Genomic DNA, 22,591 nt, shown 5'->3' with positions numbered 1-22,591 from the left:
GCCTGGGCCTGGCTCCGCCCCCTCAGTTCCAGCGGAAGGAGGTGTGGCGGGGCCTGGGCCTGGCTCCGCCCCCTCAGTTCCAGCGGAAGGAGATGTGGCGGGCCTGGCCTGCTCCCCCTCATTCCAGCGGAAGGAGTGTGGCGGGGCCTGGGCCTGGCTCCGCCCCCTCAGTTCCAGCGGAAGGAGATGTGGCGGGGGCGGTCCCCGCCCTCCTTGACCAGCGGCTTGTGGAACTCGCGGCCGGCGCGGGAGTGGATGGCAGCCCAGCAGTACTCGCAGTAGTACTGCAGGCAGGTCACGTTGGCGCAGAAGAAGGGCGCAAACTTGCCCCCGCAGCGCGCCCCCTGGCACTCATCACACAGCTGATCGTCCAGCACGTAGGGCTTCACCTCCACCTGAGAGGGAGGGAGGGAGGGAGGGAGAGAGAGAGAGAGAGCTAATTACCACTCCGCTGTAAGTCGCGCCAGGACACTCTTACAGTGAACAGCAGCTTTTATTTCCCTGCTTTGATTGGTGGAGAACAGCACGGAAAAAATATAATAAAACTGAGCCGAGCACAAAAAAAAAAATTGCTTCCAGTTGAGTGAAAAGGGAAATTAAATTGTGTATGGCTAGTAATTATTCCAGGCTGGCGGGTTGTGAAGCATTTGGATTGCAGCTGGGTGGGGCGGTGGGGGGGGGGGGGCGGGGGTTAACCGAAGCAACCAATCACCGCAACAACAAAAAAAATCTGATTAACAATGGGGTTCTGCCTGACTGAGTTCCGCCGCCCCTCCACCAATCTGAATAACAAACTAAAGGCAAAATTATATGATTTTATTTTATTTTTTTTTTAACACCAATTGCATATTCATCTCCCCAGAGAAATCATTTTCCATTTTAATGAAACACAGGGATGGGATAAAACAGATTAAAAAGCAGTTCCCATGGTGACGGAGGGAAGACAGTGCATCTGCGTACACTGGACAAGGAATGTAGAGAATTACAGAACACCTCCCAATGACTTCCCTCCACCAAACCTTCCTTCTCTCTTCCTCTCTCTCTCTCTCTCTCTTTCCTTCTTCTTTCCCTCTCCTTCCTCCCACCCCTCCTTTCTCTCCTTCCTCTCTCTCTCTCCTTCCTTCCTCCCTCTCTCTCTCTCTCTCTTTGGGGCTGCAAAGTGATTAAGATTGTGTGATCAACAATAAACGGGGTTTTAAAAGTCAAAGTCAAAAAGTCTCTCTCTCTCTCTCCCTCCCCCTCCTCTCTCTCTCTCTCTCTCCTCCTCCTCTCTCTCTCTCTCTCTCTCTCCTCCTCCTCTCTCTCTCTCTCTCTCTCTCTCTCCCCCCTCCTCCTCCCTCTCTCTCTCTCCCCCCCTCCTCCCTCTCTTTCTCTCTCACAGTCTCAGATTAGGAGGCGTGGCCTCTCACCCGCTTGTCGATGTCCCCGTGCTGCAGCTGGACGAATCGGGCGCTGATGGCGGCGATGTAGCTCTGCTGATTGGAGAAGGCCACTCGCCCCGCCCCCTTCGGGTACTTCAGCTCCGGGTCGGTGTCGATCCCGGCGTAGCACACGCCCCCGTACAGCCGGTCCATGATCATCGCCAGCTCCACTGCGGGGGGGGGGGGGGGGGGGGGGGGAGAGGGGGAGAACCTGTGAGGTTTCCTACATCAGCACTTCTGCCCCCTGGAGGTTTACCAATACGGGCCCAAATATGGGCCCAGGCCAGGAAACAGAGAGAGAGAGAGAGAGAGACACAGGTTCCTAACTTCAGAAGCAGGACGAGATACAGCAGGTGCTGGGTGGAGATGCATTGTTAGCTGTGAGCAGAATCTGATTTGAATCTGCAAAAACTAGTATTAGTTGACAAAACTGAAGTTGTTTTAGAGGACAAAAACTAAGAGAGCGAGTTATGGTTATGATTACCTGCGGGGGGAGGGGCTTTACCTGCAGGGGGTGGGGCTTTACCTGCGGGGGGAGGGGGAGGGGGAGGGGCTTTACCTGTGAGGGGAGGAGGTTTACCTGCTCGGAGGGGCCGCGGAACTCCTCCCACAAAGATGGTCTTGCGCGGGTCGAGGGGCTGGGAGCCGTCCATCACAAAGTCGCTGTCACTCAGGTTCCAAGGCCTGATCTGCACCTGCAGTGCGAGAGACCACCAGCAGGGGGAGTCAGAGAGAGCAGAACGCAGCACCTCAGACCACCAGCAGGGGGAGTCAGAGAGAGCAGAACACAGCACCTCAGACCACCAGCAGGGGGGGTCAGAGAGAGCAGAACCAGGGATGCAGGACAAGGGCCAATCCAAGGCCCGAATTATCTCAGACCAACTTCAATTTTATTAGCCTCAAACCTTTCAAAAAAATTTTTATTCATTATAAAGTCATGAGCTATAACTGCACACTGCACAAGTCGCTTCAATGATAATCTTTACTTGTGGCCCAATACAGGAGTGACCCAGCATTGGCACATGCAGCTGCACAGAAAAGCCATTCAGAGAAACTGGAGGAAAACCAGCCAACACACACACACACACACACACACACACCAGCTCTCAGACACTTAATTTGACCACCCTTCACTTGTTAATCTCACCGGTGGAGCAGCGATGGGTGTTATTAATCTCATCGATAAAGCCATGCTACGCGTTGTTAAACTCACCGGTTTATCCTTGATGGTGGGGCTGGACACACACAGGTAGAGCTTTCCGTCCTCCTCCAGGCAGGCCTCGATCAGGGCCTGCACAGAGCTCTCCTCCTGGAACAGCAGGAAGGCGTAACCTAGGCAACAAGCAGGACAGTTCCGCTCATTCCAGGGAAAGGTCACAGCTGAAGTTTGGGCATTTGGCAGACGCTCTCAGTCAAAGAAACGCAGACAGTTATAGCAGACAGCTATAACTCAGCGAGTACAGACATAGCTCTGTGAGTGCTGTTACTCTGTGAGTGTAGACATAACTCTGTGAGTGCTCTTACTCTGTGAGTGTAGACATAACTCTGTGAGTGCTCTTACTCTGTGAGTGTAGACATAACTCTGTGAGTGCTCTTACTCTGTGAGTGTAGACATAACTCTGTGAGTGCTCTTACTCTGTGAGTGTAGACATAACTCTGTGAGTGCTCTTACTCTGTGAGTGTAGACATAACTCTGTGAGTGCTCTTACTCTGTGAGTGTAGACATAACTCTGTGAGTGCTCTTACTCTGTGAGTGTAGACATAACTCTGTGAGTGCTCTTACTCTGTGAGTACAGGCATAACTGATTGAGTGTTTAACTCTGAGTGGATGAGGACACTGGGAAGCCCTGGAGTCAGAGAAGCCGATCAGAGAAGACAGAAGACAGCTTTGGACACGGCTGCAGTCTCCCACCGCGGATGATGTCATCCAGGTGGTCTCAGGAGGAGGCTCCTGGGGCTCAGTACCTTTCGGGGGGAAGTAGGACTTGCTCTCGGCCTTGTGCGGCCAGTCCACCACCAGGTGGCCAAACCGGCGGAAGCTAGTGGTGATCTCATCTGCGGAGAGAGAGAGAGAGAGAGAGAGAGAGGGAGAGGGAGAACGAAGAAAGGGAGAGAGCGGAAAGAGTGAGAGAACGGAGAGGAAGGACGAGTGAGACAAGCACAGTCCCCAATCCCAGGTCGTGAAACGCAAAAACATGGGAGGGGATGGGGGATGGGGGGGGGCGAGGCAGAGCCCTGATCCCCGACCCCGCCACAGCTCACCTTCATCGATGTCGGGAGGAAGACCCCCGACGAAGACCTTGCGGGAGAAGCGCTCCGTGCGCTCGCCGTTCTGCTGCAGGCCCCCGGGGACTCCCTGGTTACCGTGACCATCGTCAAGGAGACCGTCGTCAATGGGGAACAGGGAGGAGCGACCTGAGGGAGGGAGGGGGGTGTCTGATGCGTTACACGCGTGTGCACGCACATGAACAACACACACGCACACACACACACACGCAAAGCCCGCAAAAACACATTCACACAGAAAGCATACAGGCACAGCGCACGCATGAACACACCCACACACACACACACACACACAGGCACGCACATGTGCACACACACATGCACATATACTCACACACACACACAGACATGCACATACACACAGGCACACACACATCCATACACACACACACACACACAGGCGCACGCACCTGCACACATCCATGCACACACACACACACACACACATCCACACACAGAACAGGCCAGGCACTGCAATGCTACGTGCTCAGACAGCCAATCACTAGAAGAGCTTTACCTCGCCGTCTCCCATAACTCCTTGCTGCATGTGAATAAAGCACAGAGCACATTTTAACAGTCAGGAAGTCGGGCCCTGGGCACAGATCCCCCATGAGCACCTGCAAAGGACAGCTTTGCTATTTTTGGATAGTCTGGATTTTTCCCTGTCTTCTTGGAGCCATTTTTAGCTATGTGTAACCTATTATCTGCAAGACACTTAAAACCATCACCCTCAGTATTACTCACTAAGCTGATGCTTGGGCATACACTTCCTCTGTTACTTGAGGGAACTCAAAAAATGCAACAGAAAGCACAAAATTCTGAGTTCTCAAGAAGGAACAGAAGGTGGAACCCGTCATCGTGTTGATGGTAATTTAACCCTACGGTTTTTGTAATCGTCGGTATGACGGTTATGTGGTGACCGTGACAGCCCTGCTGGCAGACAGAAACCCACCTGGAAACCACAAAGACCCCGCGGCAAAACGGCGGCGAATCTCACAGAACAGAACACCTCAAGAGCAAAGCCCCGCAGAACCAAGCCTGCACTGATCACACCCCCACAGCACAAGAACACTGTCACCATCCGCATATCTTTGCACAGTTTTGCTTACAGCTTACGGCAGTCATAGCTGCACGTGTGATAAGTACACTTCAGTGGATCAGCTGCTAGCACTGTGGGCTAACACCTGCAAGCTAATGCTACCTGAGAGAGCGCTGTGAGGTTTTTTAACCAGGTTGGCCGACTGAGGACTCGATTCTCTTTTGCAGTAACAACTCGCAGAATTTAAATTGGCGGGAATTCAAGGCTAGTTGTGTAGCCAATCAAATATAGGGGGTGTTTAGGTGGATGGACTGTGCAACCAATCAAATATAGGGGTGATGAGGTGGATGGATTGTGCAACTAATCAAATGTAGGGGTGATGAGGTGGATGGATTGTGCAACCAATCAAATATAGGGGGTGATTAGGGGGACAGAGTGTGTGCCGGCATTTGATTGGTTTCGGCCCAACACTTTTCAAACCAGAGTAACATGGCGTCCTGTTCATGAACTCTCTCATGTTCCACCCAAATGGTCCACTAAAATATGTTTCTGAAAACATTGGTGAGGTGAGAAATAGGTTGTGTAACTGCAGAATTTTGGTTCATATTTGAACTGCAATGCCTCGTTTGGCAGTTTGATCCAAGTTTCCTGAGCCCGCACTGTACGAATAATTTGCATATAGAATACTTCATGCAAATCAGTTGGTTTGAGGTGACAACAGAAGCAAACAACGATTGGAGGAGAAGAGAGTGGTTTACCATTCAGCATGAGAAGGCTGTCTGGTCCGGGGTGAGGGTATCCCATGCGCCCTAGAGTGAGAGAGAGAACAGGGTGAGCTGTGAGCACCCCTGTCACATGACCTGATCTGAGGCCAAACAGGGGGAGGTGTGAGCACCCCTGTCACATGACCTGATCTGAGGCCAAACAGGGGGAGGTGTGAGCACCCCCGTCACATGACCTGATCTGAGGCCAAACAGGGGGAGGTGTGAGCACCCGTCACATGACCTGATCTGAGGCCAAACAGGGGGAGGTGTGAGCACCCCTGTCACATGACCTGATCTGAGGCCAAACAGGGGGAGGTGTGAGCACCCTGTCACATGACTGGGTCTCAGGATGAACATGGTGAGGTGTGAGAACCCCTGTCACATGACCTGGTCTCCGGATGAATAGGATATGATGGAAACATACCCTGTCACATGACCAAGTCTGAATACTGGGCTGTTCCTGAACATTGGCTATAGCATGAACCATGTCTCTGTGTATATGAGGGGAGCACATGCATGTTGAGATCTGGAGCACGTGGACTCAAACACAGGCAAGCTGGGCCAAGTCGAGCCCTAGTTTCTGATGGCTCCTGTAAAGTCCAGTCTGTCAGAGGACTGTAAAAGGAAGAGCCTCTTACAGCACACTGTGGATATGAGCAACCGATGAGCGGCCTGTTCTCCCTATAATCTACAGTCAATATCGCAGCTATGTCTTCTGCATCAATTCCAAATAAACCACACACACAATCACCCACGTGCACTCACACACAATCCACATATAACCTCAGTCATACACACATACCGACACTATCCCTCACACACACTCATAGTATCCACACACACACACACACACACACACACACACACTCACACACCATAAGGCTGCAGACATCCTCCCTGCAAACTGCTCACACCTTGTGCGTGAGTGTGACACCAGCTCTAAATTTAGTCCCCTTCATTTGTTTCTCTGTGAATTACAGTCTGTGACAGATCCATCTGTCCTGCGTACAAACAGCTGCGGCCGCTTGCCCCACACCAAACCCAGCCTGCTACACCTCTACACTAAACACAGCCTGCTACACCTCTACACCAAACCCAGCCCTGCTACACCTCTACACCAAACCCAGCCCTGCTACACCTCTACACCAAACCCAGCCTGCTACACCTCTACACCAAACACAGCCTGCTACACCTCTACACCAAACCCAACCTGCTACACCTCTACACCAAACCCAGCCCTGCTACACCTCTACACCAAACCCAGCCTGCTACACCTCTACACCAAACCCAGCTCTGCTACACCTCTACACCAAACCCAGCTCTGCTACACCTCTACACCAAACCCAGCTCTGCTACACCTCTACATCAAACCCAGCCTGCTACACCTCTACACCAAACCCAGCCTGCTACACCTTTACACCAAACCCAGCCTGCTACACCTCTACACCAAACCCACACCAAACCCAGCCTGCTACACCTCTACACCAAACCTAGTCCTGCTACACCTCTACACCAAACCCAGCTCTGCTACACCTCTACACCAAACCCAGCCTGCTACACCTCTACACCAAACCCAGCCTGCTACACCTCTACACCAAACCTAGTCCTGCTACACCTCTACACCAAACCCAGCCCTGCTACACCTCTACACCAAACCCAGCCTGCTACACCTCTACACCAAACCCAGCCTGCTACACCTCTACACCAAACCCAGCCTGCTACACCTCTACACCAAACCCAGCTCTGCTACACCTCTACACCAAACCCAGCCTGCTACACCTCTACACCAAACCCACACCAAACCCAGCCTGCTACACCTCTACACCAAACCCAGCCCTGCTACACCTCTACACCAAACCCACACCAAACCCAGTCTGCTACACCTCTACACCAAACCCAGCCCTGCTACACCTCTACACCAAACCCAGCCTGCTACACCTCTACACCAAACCCAGCCTGCTACACCTCTACACCAAACCCAGCCCTGCTACACCTCTACACCAAACCTAGTCTGGCTACACCTCTACACCAAAGCCATCCTTAGGCCTTATCCAGCAGGCTAATGAGTTACTTTTAGTACAGAAAAAACATGGGTACACAGTTCAACACAGCGCACATTTCTGTCCCTTCTTGTCTATTCCCCTCACACTCTAAGGCTCGTATCTGTTCTGATATATTACGGACGCAAAACAGTGGCGAAAAAAGGCGGTCCCATTCACATGCTCACCCTTCATTGGGTCCTGCTCCGCTCTCATGATGTCGATCAGAGAACTCTCCAGAGAGTGCATGTTCAGGCTGTCATACATCCGGGAGCGGTCCTGGGTGGAGGGTGGGGGTGGGGGGGGGGTGGGGGGGTTAAAGAGAAAACGCTGAGCTGACCGTTTCAGCGTTTATGAGCCGAGTCACTGATTCTGGAATGCGCGCTGATTCAGGAATGCATGCTGATTCCGGAATGCGCGCTGATTCAGGAATGCGTGCTGATTCCGGAATGCGCACTGATTCCAGAATGCGCACTGATTCCGGAATGTGCGCTGATTCCGGAATGTGCGCTGATTCAGGAATGCGCGCTGATTCCGGAATGCGCACTGATTCCAGAATGCGCACTGATTCCAGAATGCCCATGGATTCCTGAGTGTGGTTAGGTTCCAGAATGTCTAAAACCTTACACAAGCGGCAGAGGTGGACCCAGTACACAAAGGTATATGAATTTCTATCAGTGCGTAGGTGTGCGTGTGCATGTGTGTGTGTATGAGGGTGTATCTGTGTGTGTGTGTGTGCTGTAAAAGAGAATGAATGATTCCCATTCTTGTGGAACTCAGATTTTTCACACTGCTCAGGTGTGAGTGTGTGTGCGCGTGCGTGTGTGTGTGTGTGTGTGTGTGTGTGTGTGTGTGCGTGTCTGTGGGGGGGCACACGCGCTCACACACTCACACACACACGCACACGCACACACGCGCACACACACACACACGCGCGCACACACACACACTCACTCAAAGTGTGTATGGTTGTGCACATGAGATTTTTCGTGTTTCCAGATTTAATATATATTTTATCACCCTATAAATTGAAAACAGTTACAGCTGAGCAGTGTGTGTGTGTGTGTGTGTGTGCGCGTGCGTGTGTGTGTGTGCGTGTCTGTGGGGGGGGGGCACAGCCCAACCCCCTCCCCACCCCCTTTATTTTCCATATTTAAACATTTTCTGAATTCTCATCTCATCTTCCTCCCTCCCTCCGGCGTGCTGAGCTGTGTGAGGACCTCACCCGTCGGCCATTTCCTCTTTGTGAAAACCGCGCCCAGTTATTATCCCATCAATAATTCATTCACTCTCACTGCATCACTCAGACAGCACACAGCTCACCCACAGGTCTCTGTCCCGCCTTTACTTCACTGACTCTCACCGTAATTCCTTTTTGATGCTGTTACAAAACTCTCCATGGGCTTGGTGTTGTGAAACTGCGGAAGAGAAATTTTGGGCGCCGCCATGTTGTACAAATTGGAGCCAGGAGCAATAGAGAACAAAGGATAGCCTTATATGGGCATGAAGTCTGGGCCGGGTTCGAGTCGTCCACTAAGCGTGTGAGGTACAGTGACTCGGCAGTGATGCAAAACATTACTGATTGACTTTGTACTTTGACTGTTTTGGTACCGTTGACCTACATTGAAACGGGTGGCTGAAACACCTGCACTGGAGCCGACCGCGGTGTCGCCTGTGAGCAATGCCTCTCAGCAAGACCGGGAAGCGAGCTTCAGAAACGAAGAGAGGAGTGTGTGGCTGTTGCAGTTGGGCATGGCCAGTAGGGGGCATCAGTGCGTGGCTGCTATTGTCATGTCTCACCTGTAGGGGGAGCAGTGAGTTGCTGTTGTTGTCCGTGCGAAAGAGATTCTCCTCCATCCAGGACTTGGGCCCCAGGGAGTTGGCGGGGCGGGGAAATTTCGGAGGAGCGATGACGTTGCTGGAGAAGGGCTTCTTCATGGGGGAGATCTGGCTGAGGGGGCCAGGCACGCCCATCCCCCCCCCACGCCGATGGTCACGCCCATGGACACCGCCCCATGACACTCCCCCAGAGCTCCACCCACTGCTCTGGTGACTGCTCCATGGAGAGTGCTTCATCACCGGCTGCAGAGAGAGAGAGAGCGAGAGGCAGGGCTGGTGAAAAGAAGAAACTTAAAGTGTGTGTGTGCACACATACACACACACACACACACACAGACAAACACACACTCATACACACACACACACATGCACACACTCACACACTCATACACACACACATACACACAGACACACAAAAACATGCACACACGCACACACTCAAACTCACACACACACACACACACTCAAACTCACACACAGACACAGACACACGGGTAATCTGCACACACAGAGGTGCCATCCTTAATTACACAGGCGCCCCAGGACACACCCTGCACCACGCTCCAGGCCTCCAGACAGCCAGGCCGTATACTTAAGGAGGGCGTCGGCCACGGACTTAATGACCGCCTTCGCGTCTAGACGTCTAGACGCTGGCGCCCTAGGCCACCGCGAGCTGCCAGCGCGCCACACCATACTGCTCCACAATCGCACTGCTGCCACCTATCGCCCAGTTACTGCTGCCACAACCACTGCTGCCACAACCCCACTGCTGCCACAATCCCACTGCTGCCACAATCGCACTGCTGCCACAACCAAACTGCTGCCACAACCCCACTGCTCCCACAATCCCACTGCTGCCACAATCGCACTGCTGCCACAACCCCACTGCTGCCACAACCACAACCCCACTGCTCACACCACTGCTCCACAATCCCACTGCTGCCACAACCAAACTGCTGCCACAACCACACTGCTGCCACAATCGCACTGCTGCCACAATCCCACTGCTGCCACAATCCCACTGCTGCCACAATCCCACTGCTCCCACAATCCCACTGCTGCCACAATCCCACTGCTGCCACAATCCCACTGCTGCCACAATCCCACTGCTGCCACAATCCCACTGCTGCCACAACCCCACTGCTGCCACAATCCCACTGCTGCCACAACCACACTCTCCCTGTCTCCCCTTGCCTTCTATCTCTTTCCCTCTCTCCCCTCTCTCTCTGTCTCCCTCCCTCTTGCCTCCTTTCTCCCCATCTCCCTGTCTCTCCCTCTCTCCATCTCTCTCTCTCCCTCTCTTTCCCTCCCTCTCTCTCTCTCTCGCGCCTTCTTTCTCCCTCACCGTTTGCCTCGTATTGTGTAATTCTCACAGCTCCAGCAGTTACCAGAAAACAACTAAAATCCTTGTAATTTAGTAAAAGGTCTGTGAGTGTGCACGTGTGTGTGCATGTATGTGTGTATACGTGTGTATGTTTGTTTGTATGTGCTTATGTGTATGTGTGTGTGCGTGTATGTGTGTGTGTGTGAGTGTGCATGTATGTGCTTGTGTGTATGTATGTGTGCATGTATGTGCTTGTGTGTATGTGTGTGTATGTGTGCGTGTGTGCTTGTGCGTCATGTTCTGAATGAGGTTTCTTCTTATATAAACATTGATGGTGACAAAATACATACCTAATTCATATATATGTATATATATATAATGTGTGTGTGTGCGTATTCATTCATGAGTCCTTCCTTTCGCCGCATCTTCCTCTCGTGCTCATCGCCGTTCTATTTTTAGCCCGGCTCTCCACGTTCGCTTAATCCTGCGGGCCGTGTTATTTCAGGGACATCATGTGACCGGTTTTCTAACGCCATCAGCGGACGGACGCAGTGGCGAACAGGAGGGGGCTAAAAGGGTTCGGGAATTAAATACGTGAAAGGGAGACCCGAGGAGGCGGCTTGTACAAAGCCGGCATTGTGCATTAATCACATGCAAACGCGTGCGCGCGCGCGCACACACGCATACACACACACACTCCTCCCGTGCCCCTCCTCGTTTTCAAGGAAGGATGCGCAAAGCTCCGCAGTTCTGCAGCTGATTTTGGGCGCAGCGCCGGACAGTAGGAGCAAGAGGGCCACTTTAAAATTCCGCATCAGGCTTGGAATTCGCTTCGGGATGATTTATGCAGTAGTGGCTACGCGCGCGCATCCCATTGTATGATCCAGAACCGCCATGTCCGTTTGCCACCCCCAACCCCCCCCCCCCCCCCCAAAAAAAAAATAAACCCGTCCCACGGTGAACTACAGTGAATCACGACAATGACAGTGGCTGAAACTGCCGTACAACAAATTTGTCGTTTTTGTTCATATTTGCGCATTACGCATTATTGCCAACAATGCATTAGTAGCCAGGTAAAGGGGGACGGTAGGAGACGCGCACCTGGTGGTGGTTGTAGTTATTCCGCTGCTGGAGAAACGCGCCCTGGTGGTGGTGGTGCATCTGGGGACTGCCGGGGCTCCTCCGGCTCTGCTGCGGCGGGGGCACGCTGATCTGCGGGGAGAACGGGCCGCCGAAGCCATGCACATTAACCCCCGCGCAGGGATTAGCTGACACCGGCGAAAAACTCTGGAAAAACGCCGGGTTAACCGAGGAAGGGATCCCCGGGTAGAAGCCGCTGTCGGCTTCGGCGCTGTGGACCTGGTTCAGCGGGTTCGAGTGGTTCGGATTTGCGGAGTTCGTGACGGGTGGCGGCGGCGAGCTTGTTTGCACGGACCACGGGGTTCCGAACACGGGCAGGGTCGGGGACGCGGAGCCGCTCGGGTTCTGGTGCGGGTTCTGCATCTCCTGGTTCTGAATGGCGGTGAAACCAGCACCAAGACCTCCGGGCAGCATGTTAGCGCCGCCGCCGCTGCTGCTGCCATTGCCGTTGTTGATGAGGTGGGCGGTGGGGGAGTCCATCTGGATTTTAAGCTTGTTTGGATTCACGGAAGACTGCGACGGCGACGCGGCAGCCACCGCATTGGCTTCCGTCTCCTCCACCGACACGGGGTTGATCTGAACGGGACTGGAGTCCAGGCTGCGGTCGGACTCGGGGATACCTTGGCGCTGGTGGCCGACGGCAGCGTACTGCTGTTTGTGTGTCAGGTGACCGAGCTCTCCTCCCGGTGGGGGCGGCGGCGCGCTGCTGAATTCTGCCCGCTGCGGATTGATCTGCTGTTTGTTCAGCCCTTGCTGAAGGTCACAGATCTGCTGCGTCTGGCCGAATTTGTCTTGATTTACACTCGCCCTAAAATCGGACAACTGTTGCTGACTGTAGTCCAGGACGTTCTGGCGCAGCTGGTCGCTGAAATCGGGGCTGCCGTTGTGGTCGCGGTTGTCGCTGTTGCCTGGTTGCTGTTGTCCGGTTTTGTTTGCTGCGCTGTCGCTGTTGTTTTTCTCGGTTGACGGAGGTTGCTGTGCGATTTTCACCCCAGCGACGAGCTCATCCTGCATGTTTTGCTGATGGGCAGCGGCTGGCAAGAACAAGGAGGACGCGGCGGCAGCGCTTCTGCTGGTGGATAGCGACAAACCAGTGACAGAAAACGGAGATTCTCGGTTACTCGAAACCGAAGAGAGAGTCGCGTACGACCTGAAAACGCCTCCCAAAAAGACCGCAGAGCTGTTGTTAATGTTAGCCGTTTGTATCAAGCCGAGCCCGTAATCACCCATTTATTTATGTAAAAAACAGGCTAGAGGTTCGAAAGTGTTAAATAACGACTCTATATTCCCGTATTTCTTTATAAGGACAATAAACAATAAGGAGTGGGCACAGCAGCCTATAAATTATTAGACTATTTATGTAATAGCGAGAGAGGAGGGGTTTAGATTGGAGCCTGGGCGTTTCAATTATAAATGTTCAAGTCTTTCATTAAAGTATTTTGTTGATTTCCTTATTGTTTTGATAGGCTATATCGTGGGTTATTCTGTAAAAAGATTTCCGGCTCAATTTAGCCGTTCTAATAGCCTGTCCTTTCCGAATACCCGTGCCTGCCCCCTCCTCTCTTCGCCGGCTCGGCTGCTGCAGCGGAGCAAAGAAAGTCCTACATGACGTCACCGCGCGTCATGATATACGCAGAGCTCCTCCTTCCGTTCGTGAACGACAGCGCCACGAGCAGAGCTGCAGAAAGCCGCATTGTTTACGTCAGTCGTTTATTATTCATAATGCGCAGTGTACATTGTCATGTCTTTTTGAATATTAAGTAGCGGGTTTTTTTTTTGTGAGTGCGTCTAACCCTTTGCGGTTTTTGAGCAGCTCTACAGGTAAGTGCAGCGGAAATAGGAGACCCCCTCCTGTCATCCACTGACGTGGCCTCGCACGCGAACAAACGCATTCATCTGGCGCCGCGGGAAACATCTAAATAAGCCGGTACTTAACCGAATCATTCCCCGCCAGAACTCTGGATTTGTTACCGCCAGCAGCATCCTGTAATTCTTTATTTATTAGTGAAGTGATGTAGACCTACTACGATCTTTGCTGGCAAAAAACTAAATAAGAATATTAACATGTGGCTATTTAACACTTGCAATATCAATCAAATATTCGGATGCAAGTGCAAAGGCAATAAGAACATGAATCTTGGTACTTTGCGCACCATCTTGGATCATAGTCTATAGGCTACCTTGCCACAGTCATGAGCTCTAAGACTGACTGAATGTGTTTGTGCATAAAAAAATGTAAAGAAATGCCGTTGGTGGATGCAGATTAGCATTTGATGGGACTCTTCGATATCTTCCAAAATTAAAATTAAACAATTAAAAAATATATCAATTAACCAGCGGGGCCTGGTTTGAGTGCTCCATTAGCCAAGATCTTGCAACCAAAAAAAAAACACAGAGGCAAGATTTCCTAGTCCATAGAAGGGGCAATGTATGCATTGGATCTGTAAGTTCCGTCTTCTCTTTCTGTGGTGGTTTGGAACAGGAAGTGGAAACAGATGCCTCCAGCACATGGTCACCTTGGGATCCGTATGCTACAGTTCGCCCAACTGTGTGGTCAAGAGCTCATACAGGACCAAGGAAAACAAACAAACAAACAAACAAAGAGGGCTGCCTACTTCTAGACACACTCACACTAGCGCACACACACAGACACACACACATGCTCACACTCTCAGACACACACACACACATGCACACACACACATGCTCACACTCTCAAACACACACACACACACATGCTCACACTCTCAAACACACACACACCCGCACTAGCACACACACACACACACACACTTGTACGCACACACACACACTCACAGACACGCTCATGCTCACACACGCACACACACACACACTGCAGCATCCTCTGGTCTACAGTAAGTGCTGCGGTCCATTACGTCCTGCGTTTTAAAACACAGATTCTAAGAGAAGCACCATTCGCTGGGATCCAGCACGGGGGGGGGGAGGAACACTGATGCCAAATTTCCATCACAGTGACGGTGTAGTGCCTCTCAGACAGCACGGTGTGAGTCTGCTGAAAGGTTCACATCTGGCCCCAAACAACTTAGGTCAAAACAATCCCACAGCATTTAGGGTGTTTATGATGTGTGCCTGTACAGTGTAATTACATCAGGGGTAGACTGTCTCTCAGGTGTAAGAGGCACACCTGCAGAGTGTAGTTACATCAGGGGTAGACTGTCTCTCAGGTGTAAGAGGCACGCCTGCAGAGTGTAATTACATCAGGGGAAGACTGTCTCTCAGGTGTAAGAGGCACACCTGCAGAGTGTAGTTACATTAGACTTAACTGTGTGTGTGATTTTGATATTGTTTGATTTGGAAGAAGAACAGTCACTCAGCCACAGCAATGAGAAAAAGAGCTGAGTGTGTATCTCATACGTTTGTTTTTGTCAATGTTGTTTTCATTGATGTTGTGATTATTTTTTATATTATTTAAGTTTTGATTTTTTCTTGCACCATAGAGGGGGTGTTCGCCCCCCCCGACCCCCTTCAATGTAACCTCCACCTCTTCTTGATTAGCTTCGTTCACCCACCCCTCCACCCACACACTATCAGCTGTCTGTTCCATCAGCATATACACCCTCCCCCTCCAGCCAGACTGGGGTGGGGTGTCCTGGCCAGTTGCCCCAGATGGACCCCCCCCCCTCCCCCCACAGGGGTAGGGGCAGGTGTGACGGCCGTGCCTTCTGCTGAGCCGTCATTGGCTGTAATTAGCCAGGCTAGAATGGGGGGGGGGGATGCCAGCTGCCAGTCAGAGCCTCATGGGGGGGCCCATCCCCCACCTCCCCCACCTCCAGCTGCCCTGGTGATGCACACACAGAGCAGGGCACCTGTTACTGGGGGTAGAACACACCTACACCCCCACACTGCACCCACACTCACAACCCCCCCCACACACACACACGCACGTACACATACTCTCACATACGTATACATACAGACACACGCACGTACACATGCTCTCACATACGTATACATACACACACACACACACACATACTCTCACATACATACGCACACACACACACACACGCACGTACACATACTCACATACATGTACATACACACACACACATGCACACACACACTCACTCACACTCACTCTCATACATATATGCCAGTCCCAAATAACTATCTGCATTCTAAAAATCAGAACCAGGAACAGAAGCTCTCCGGACTGGAATCAGCAGGTACCCGCACTGTGTACACCTGCATGTAATGTGCCCCCAAAATCGAGCCCCCACTGTGACAGCCTTGGGCATGATGAGAGAACATGGACACACACTTCACCTGCTGTCTCACAGGACAAACCAGGACACCTGTGTGTGTGTGTGTGCGTGTGTGCGTGTGCGTGCAAGTGTGTGTATGTGCGTGCATGTGTGTGTGTGTGTGTGTGTGCGTGCGTGCGCGTGTGTGGGGGACAGCTGCGTTGAAGGTCTTAATGAGAGAAGTATTTGGAAATGGGGCAGAACGAGAGAGAGAAAGAAAGGAGGAGCAGCAGAGGAAATGAGAGAGGGGGATGGAGAGAGGGAGGGGGGCAGGGAAATAAAGGAAGAGTGGGGAACAGGAAGAAAGAGGTGAACAGGAAGAGAGAGATAGAGGGAGAGATAGGGAAAGGGAGAGAGAGACAGAGAGACAGAAAAAGTAGGATAGAGGGGGACAAGGACAGCGAGAAAGAGAGAGTGATAGAGGGAGAAGGGGGATGAGGAGAGAGAGAGTGATAGAGTGAAAGGATGATGTGTTTGTATAAAGGTGCTCCCAGCCCCTGTAAGCACCGTCATCTGTCTCCAGTTCGCAGTTGCAGCTATTGTTGCCGCGGCGACAGGTAATCTGCATGCCCCATTGTCTGCTTGATTAGCACATGTTTTTTAGCCTGGGGGGGGGGGGAGGGGGGGCAGGAGAGGGGGGAGGTTGTGTCTAATTTGACATTATCTCAACAACCATCCCCTTTGACAGCGAGATAGCAGTAAGCGACTAGCACTCAAAACCAACATCACCCCCCCCCCCAATAACCCTCCCAGCCATCTTTCTCTCTTTTTTTTGGGGGGAGGGGGGGGGGGTCCTATATGCCATGATTGTTTACAAGAAGAATACAATAAAATAAACAAATGGTTGTGGTGACACTCCCTGTGACAGTCTGTGATTATTGCTGTGTGTCGATTGGCTGTTTGATATGATGCATCCTCCACCCTGACGTCATCTCTCTCCTCAGCACTCGACTCCCTATGCCCCTTCGTCCCTAGGCCAGCACGTTCATCCCCTCCCAGTCCATGGATGTGTGACATCCTACGCACCTCCAGGGCCACCCTCCGCGCTGCTGAGAGGAAGTGGGCCAAATCCAGGGACCCATCTGACCTCTCAGCCTATCAGTCTCTCCTAACAGAGTTCTCTTCTTCTGTCACTGCCGCTAAGGCAAAATTCTACCAAACCAAAATTCATAACTCCATTTCTAACCCTCGTCAACTTTTCTCTATTTTCTCTTCTCTCCTCAGCGTGCCACCTCCTCCACCCCAGTCTTCTTTCACTGCAGATGACTTTGCAGCATTCTTTGACGAAAAGATTGCAGACATCCGCAGCTCCTTTGCCCCCTCTGCGTCCTCCGCCCCCTCTGCGTCCTCCACCCCCTCTGCGTCCTCCGCGTCCTCCACCCCCTCTGCGTCCTCCGCCCCCTGTTTCTCCACATTTTCTCTCCTCTCAGACACTGAAGTCTCCCAGCTTCTGCTCACCCACCGCCCTACCACCTGCGCCCTCGACCCTATCCCCTCATCTCTCCTTCAAGCAATCACACCAGACATCCTCCCTTTTGTCGCCTCCCTCGTGAACTCATCCCTATCTTCTGGATGTTTCCCCTCATCCTTCAAGAAGGCCCACATCACCCCGCTGCTGAAGAAACCCACACTAGATCCTTCAGTCATTCAGAACTACCGTCCGGTATCTCTCCTCCCTTTCCTATCCAAAACACTGGAACGTGCTGCATCTAACCAGCTCTCTACTTTCTTCTCTGAGAACAACCTGCTTGATCCCCACCAGTCTGGCTTCAGGCCTGGCCACTCGACTGAGACTGCACTCCTCTCGGTCAGTGAGTCACTCCATGCCGCACGAGCAGCCTCCCTCTCCTCTGTCCTGATTCTTCTAGACCTCTCCGCTGCATTTGACACGGTGGACCACTCTACCCTCCTGTCCTCCCTGGCAGCAACAGGGATCCGCGGCACAGTCCTTGACTGGATTGAGTCCTACCTCTCTGACCGCTCCTTCCAGGTTGCCTGGGCGGGGAAGGTATCACCACCCCGTCCCCTCACCACCGGAGTTCCCCAGGGCTCAGTCCTTGGTCCCCTTCTCTTCTCCATGTACACCAGATCCCTTGGCCCTGTAATATCTGCCCATGGCTTGTCCTATCATTCCTATGCCGACGACACGCAACTCTCTCTCTCCTTCTCCCCATCGGACACACAGGTCCCTGCCCGCATCTCCGCTTGCCTGAGGGACATACAGAGCTGGATGGACAATCACCACCTGAAGCTCAACCCAGGAAAGACGGAGCTAATCTTTATTCCTGCTCTATCCTCTCCCCTCCTCGACTTTTCTATTTCCTTAGGGGACACCGTAGTGACATCATCACCCTGCGCCAAGAATCTCGGAGTGATGATGGACAACAGGCTGTCCCTCTCCAACAACATTGCAGCAGTAACCCAGGCATGCAGATTTTTCCTATACAACATCCGCAGAATCCGCCCCTTTCTCACCACCTACTCAACCCAGCTCCTGGTCCAAGCAATGGTTCTATCCCGCCTGGACTACTGCAACTCTCTTCTCGCTGGACTACCAGCATCTGCCACCAGACCCCTGCAGCTCATTCAGAATGCTGCGGCTCGTCTGGTCTTCAACCTCCCCAGACACTCCCACGTAACTCCCCTGCTCACTACCCTCCACTGGCTGCCTGTTATAGCTCGCATCAAATTCAAAACATTGGTCCTAGCATACCAGGCAGTCAAGGGATCAGCCCCAGCATACCTTCACAAGATATTCAAACCCTACATGCCAGCCAGATCCCTCCGTTCTGCTACCTCAGGACGCCTAGCACCTCCCCCTCTTCGCACCTGCACTTCCAGAACACGTCTCCTGTCTGTTCTGGTCCCACGATGGTGGAATGACCTCCCTGTGGAGGTCAGAACAGCTGAGACTGTGAACAATTTCAAACGACGACTGAAGACCCACCTCTTCAGGCTGCACCTCTCTCCATCCCTCCCTTCCCCCCTGTAAATGACTAAACTTAGGGTTGTAACTAGGCAGCTGTTTCATAGGTTAGTTAGTTGATGCGCCTGTCTTAACGACTACTTGTACTTTTATTTATTTTTATTTTTCCATAGATTGCGTTGTTGCCGTTCTCGTTGTTAGTGTTAATCAGTTTAACCATCAGGGTCCAAGTTGAACTATGCGGTTGTTCCCTGTACTTGGACCGGTACTTCTCTCTAGGGGTTTCGTCATACTTGTTCCTGGTTATGGTTATACACTTTGTTGTACGTCGCTCTGGATAAGAGCGTCTGCCAAATGCCTGTAATGTAAATGTAATGTAATGCATTTTAAAAGGAATAGTTCACTTCCTAGAGTTCATTTTTACATAACTTCAGTTCTGGTGATTATGAATGAGTGTTCTGTGCCTTCTTGGTGATGTCACACTTTGTCCTCCTGAGACTAACACTGATGTTCTCCACTACTGTACATCACTCTGGATAAGAGCCTCTGCTATGTGTCTGTAATGTAATTGATCAGTAGCTTGGCTAACATTAGGCATTAACATTAGCCTTCATGGGGGATTCAACATGGCAATAAATGCATTAAGGGACAAAGCACATTTAAAAAAAACAATTTCTAAATTCAATCCCCCGATATAAATTTGGCTAAAAATATTTGACGGTATCCTCCTTTATGGGAGAGAAATATGGGGACCCTACTAAAAAACAAAAACAAACAATGGGGTGAAAATCAAAAAAATTTCACCTTGAGTTCTGCAAAAAAAAAAAAAAAAATTACATGTCCACAGAAATATCCCATGCAATGCGTGCAGGGCCGAATTCCCACTTCTGTTGACAATTGCAAAAAGAGCGCTCAAATTCTGGGTTCATCTGAATCAGTATGAGCCACACCGCTACCCGCACAAGGCACTGAAGACCAACCAGCTCTACCCAGACAGAGAACCTCCTGGGACATCAAAAAACAATTTTTACAAAATATACAAGAAAATACCACACCCACTACATTCAGAAAATTTGACAAGACCAACAGAAAACCTGTACATTGACAATTGGCATGAAGAAACAAAATGAAAAATGAAACAATAAACTGGAAATTTACCGTGCTCTAGGCTGAGATTATTCCCCGGTCAGTTAAAAACCAAAAACAAAGGCACACATTAACAATGTACACTGTTAAGGCACTAAGCATGGGTTGTATTGTTCTCTCTCTCTCTCTCTCTCTCTCTCATTCAAATGTGCTTTATTTGCATGACAAGTAAACTTGCATTGCAAAAGCAATGGGACATACAAAATGACAAACAGACCCCTTAAAAAAATGAAAAACAGTAAACCCCCCACACACACGTGATTGTGTATGTTTGTATGTTTGTGCATGCTGAGGGTGTCAAGTATAACTCTGTACTCCCTTTAGAAACTGGCTACTGGCTTCTCCCAAAAGTATGTAAGTAGATGAATTCAAGTAAGCATGAAGTGCAGGTAAATATATTCCATGTTTCTGCACATTCATTCAGTCGTCACCATGCAGGTTGCTAAACAAATAATCACCGCCTTGTCATATGTGTGCTTGTGTGTGTGACGTTGATGAGTAAATCTGCACTCTCTGCTCAGCCTGGCCTCAGTCCAATACCACACCCCCTGTAGCTGTGGGCAGAACCAGGAAGTCACTCCCACTCTCTCTGTCACGCAGTTTCAGAGAAACGAAACTTAACTCTGTCTCTGTCAGTGTTAGCAGTAAAATGGCTGAAGGTGGAGGTTTACTGGATCAGGAAAAATTCAGCTGTGCGATCTGCCTGGATCTACTGAAGGATCCGGTAGCTATTCACTGTGGACACAGTTTCTGTATGGGCTGTATTAAGGGCTGCTGGGATCAGGATGATCATACTGGTGTCTACAGTTGTCCCCAATGCAGAGAGACCTTCACCCCAAGGCCTGTTTTAAGAAAAAACACCATGCTGGCTGAAGTGGTGGGGAAACTGAAGAAGACAGGACTCCAAACTGCTCCTCCTGCTCACTGTTATGCTGGACCTGGAGATGTGCCATGTGATGTCTGCACTGGGAGAAAGCTGAAAGCCGTCAAGTCCTGTCTGGTGTGTCTGGCCACTTACTGTGAAACTCACCTCCAGCCTCACTATGAATCTCCTGCCTTTAAGAAGCACAAACTGGTGGAAGCCACTGGAAACCTTCAGGAGAAGATCTGCTCTCATCATGACAAACTGCTGGAGGTTTACTGTCGTACTGATCAGCAGTGTATCTGTTATCTGTGTACGATGGATGACCACAGAGGCCATGATACAGTCTCAGCTGCAGCAGAAAGGACTGAGAAACAGGTAAGGACTGAAACTTTTTAAGGTGGTTAATATTATGAAGATTAATTTCTCTTTATCACATATCATACTATTTTAATAGCTGCTTTGAGAACAGGTTGTCAAAGCTTTTTTACCACAGGTATGTTTCAGTAAAATTGTACAGAGACTTGATCTCAGGTTTCAGATCCACAGTGATAAACAAAACAAGATGGAAATAAAATTTAAGACAATTCCAAACATTACAATGGCAGACAATTGAGTTGTCATCATACAGTAAATATACAATAAACATTGTTTTAATAGGCAAAGGAAATTTTTCTACAGAAGCAGCTGGGGGCGACACAGAGTAAATTGCAGCAGAGAATCCAGGAGAGAGAGAAGGAGCTGCAGGATCTGAGACAGGCTGTGCAGTCAATCAAGGTGGGTACTAACCAGGGGAGAAGACAGCTGGCTGCTGGAAGAGCCATTTCAGGGCTCAGTCAGGGCTCTCCTCCAGTCAGCCAGTGAGGGGTCCAGTGTTGGGCCACTTTCCACGGCCCTCCTCTCTCTGTGTCTCCTAACAGTGCTCTGCACAGGCAGCAGTGGAGGACAGCGAGAGGATCTTTACTGAGCTGATCCGCTCCATTGAGAGAAGGCGCTCTGAGGTGAAAGAGCTGATCAGAGATCAGGAGAAGGCTGAAGTGAGTCGGGCTGAAAGACTCCTGGAGCGACTGGAGCAGGAGATTGTTGAGCTGAGGAGGAGAGATGCTGAGCTGGAGCAGCTTTCACACACAGAGGATCACATCCATTTCCTCCAGGTAACATCACTGGCTCTCTAACAGTCTGCATTATGTACATTGTACATACAAGGTGAGGAGTGTTTCTCATTTACAATGATTTGTTCTTCAAATCGATGCAGAAATCTTTTATTGAGACTGTCTTCTGTATGTCTGTGTGCCTGTATGTCTCCCTGTGTGAATGTCTGTCGTTCTGTCTGTAGAGCTGTCAGTCTCTCTGTGCCCCTCCTGGACCTGAAGACTTTCCCAGCATCACTGTCAGTCCACTCGTCTCTTTTGAGGCTGTGAGGAAATCTGTCTCTGAACTGAAAGAGCGACTGGAGGACTTCTGTCAGGCAGAATTAGCGAAGATTTCTATGACAGGTTATTACTGCTGAAATACTTCT

The 22,591-nt window shown here is 50.9% G+C and overlaps 2 protein-coding genes across 13 annotated transcripts in view; one reads left to right on the top strand and one right to left on the bottom strand.

The window, feature by feature from the left end:
- Positions 1–127: 127 nt before the first annotated feature.
- Positions 128–13,456, bottom strand: cpeb2 (cytoplasmic polyadenylation element binding protein 2). Of its 2 annotated transcripts, XM_064334175.1 has the most exons (11): positions 11,814–13,456; positions 9,350–9,631; positions 7,738–7,828; positions 5,505–5,555; positions 4,225–4,248; positions 3,684–3,836; positions 3,387–3,476; positions 2,635–2,753; positions 2,002–2,116; positions 1,410–1,591; positions 128–395 (listed from the first exon to the last, which is right to left on the bottom strand). In XM_064334175.1, the coding sequence occupies exons 1-11, from the start codon at positions 13,080–13,082 to the stop codon at positions 168–170; spliced, it is 2,604 nt and encodes an 867-aa protein (XP_064190245.1). In that variant the 5' UTR covers positions 13,083–13,456; the 3' UTR covers positions 128–167. The 2 variants fall into 2 exon arrangements, with proteins under 2 accessions (XP_064190245.1, XP_064190246.1); XM_064334176.1 differs by lacking the exon at positions 4,225–4,248.
- Positions 13,457–20,488: 7,032 nt separating this feature from the next.
- The window catches only part of LOC135254203 (E3 ubiquitin-protein ligase TRIM16-like), a 105,022-nt gene continuing 102,919 nt past the window's right edge, over positions 20,489–22,591 (top strand). Inside the window, exons 1-4 of one of the 11 annotated variants that reach the window (XM_064334261.1) lie at positions 20,489–21,450; positions 21,754–21,849; positions 21,993–22,226; positions 22,409–22,568. In XM_064334261.1, coding sequence (XP_064190331.1) covers positions 20,860–21,450; positions 21,754–21,849; positions 21,993–22,226; positions 22,409–22,568 — 1,081 coding nt within the window. In that variant the 5' untranslated portion in view covers positions 20,489–20,859. The remainder of the gene's footprint in view (positions 21,451–21,753; positions 21,850–21,992; positions 22,227–22,408; positions 22,569–22,591) is intronic. The other 10 variants (XM_064334278.1, XM_064334258.1, XM_064334265.1 and 7 more) reach the window with 10 other exon arrangements.

Source organism: Anguilla rostrata, chromosome 4 (assembly GCF_018555375.3).
Source record: "Anguilla rostrata isolate EN2019 chromosome 4, ASM1855537v3, whole genome shotgun sequence".
NCBI lineage: Eukaryota > Metazoa > Chordata > Actinopteri > Anguilliformes > Anguillidae > Anguilla > Anguilla rostrata.
Note: the sequence above shows the minus strand (reverse complement) of the source record. Positions and strands in the feature narration are given on the sequence as shown.

Coding starts and splice junctions, on each gene's coding strand:
- cpeb2 (XM_064334175.1), bottom strand. CDS start 13,082: ATGGGTGATTACGGGCTCGGCTTGATACAAACGGCTAACATTAACAAC. Junction 3,837..4,224: donor GAGTTATGGGAGACGGCGAG/GTAAAGCTCTTC, acceptor TCCCTCCCTCAG/GTCGCTCCTCCCTGTTCCCC. Junction 2,117..2,634: donor CCACCATCAAGGATAAACCG/GTGAGTTTAACA, acceptor CTCGCACTGCAG/GTGCAGATCAGGCCTTGGAA.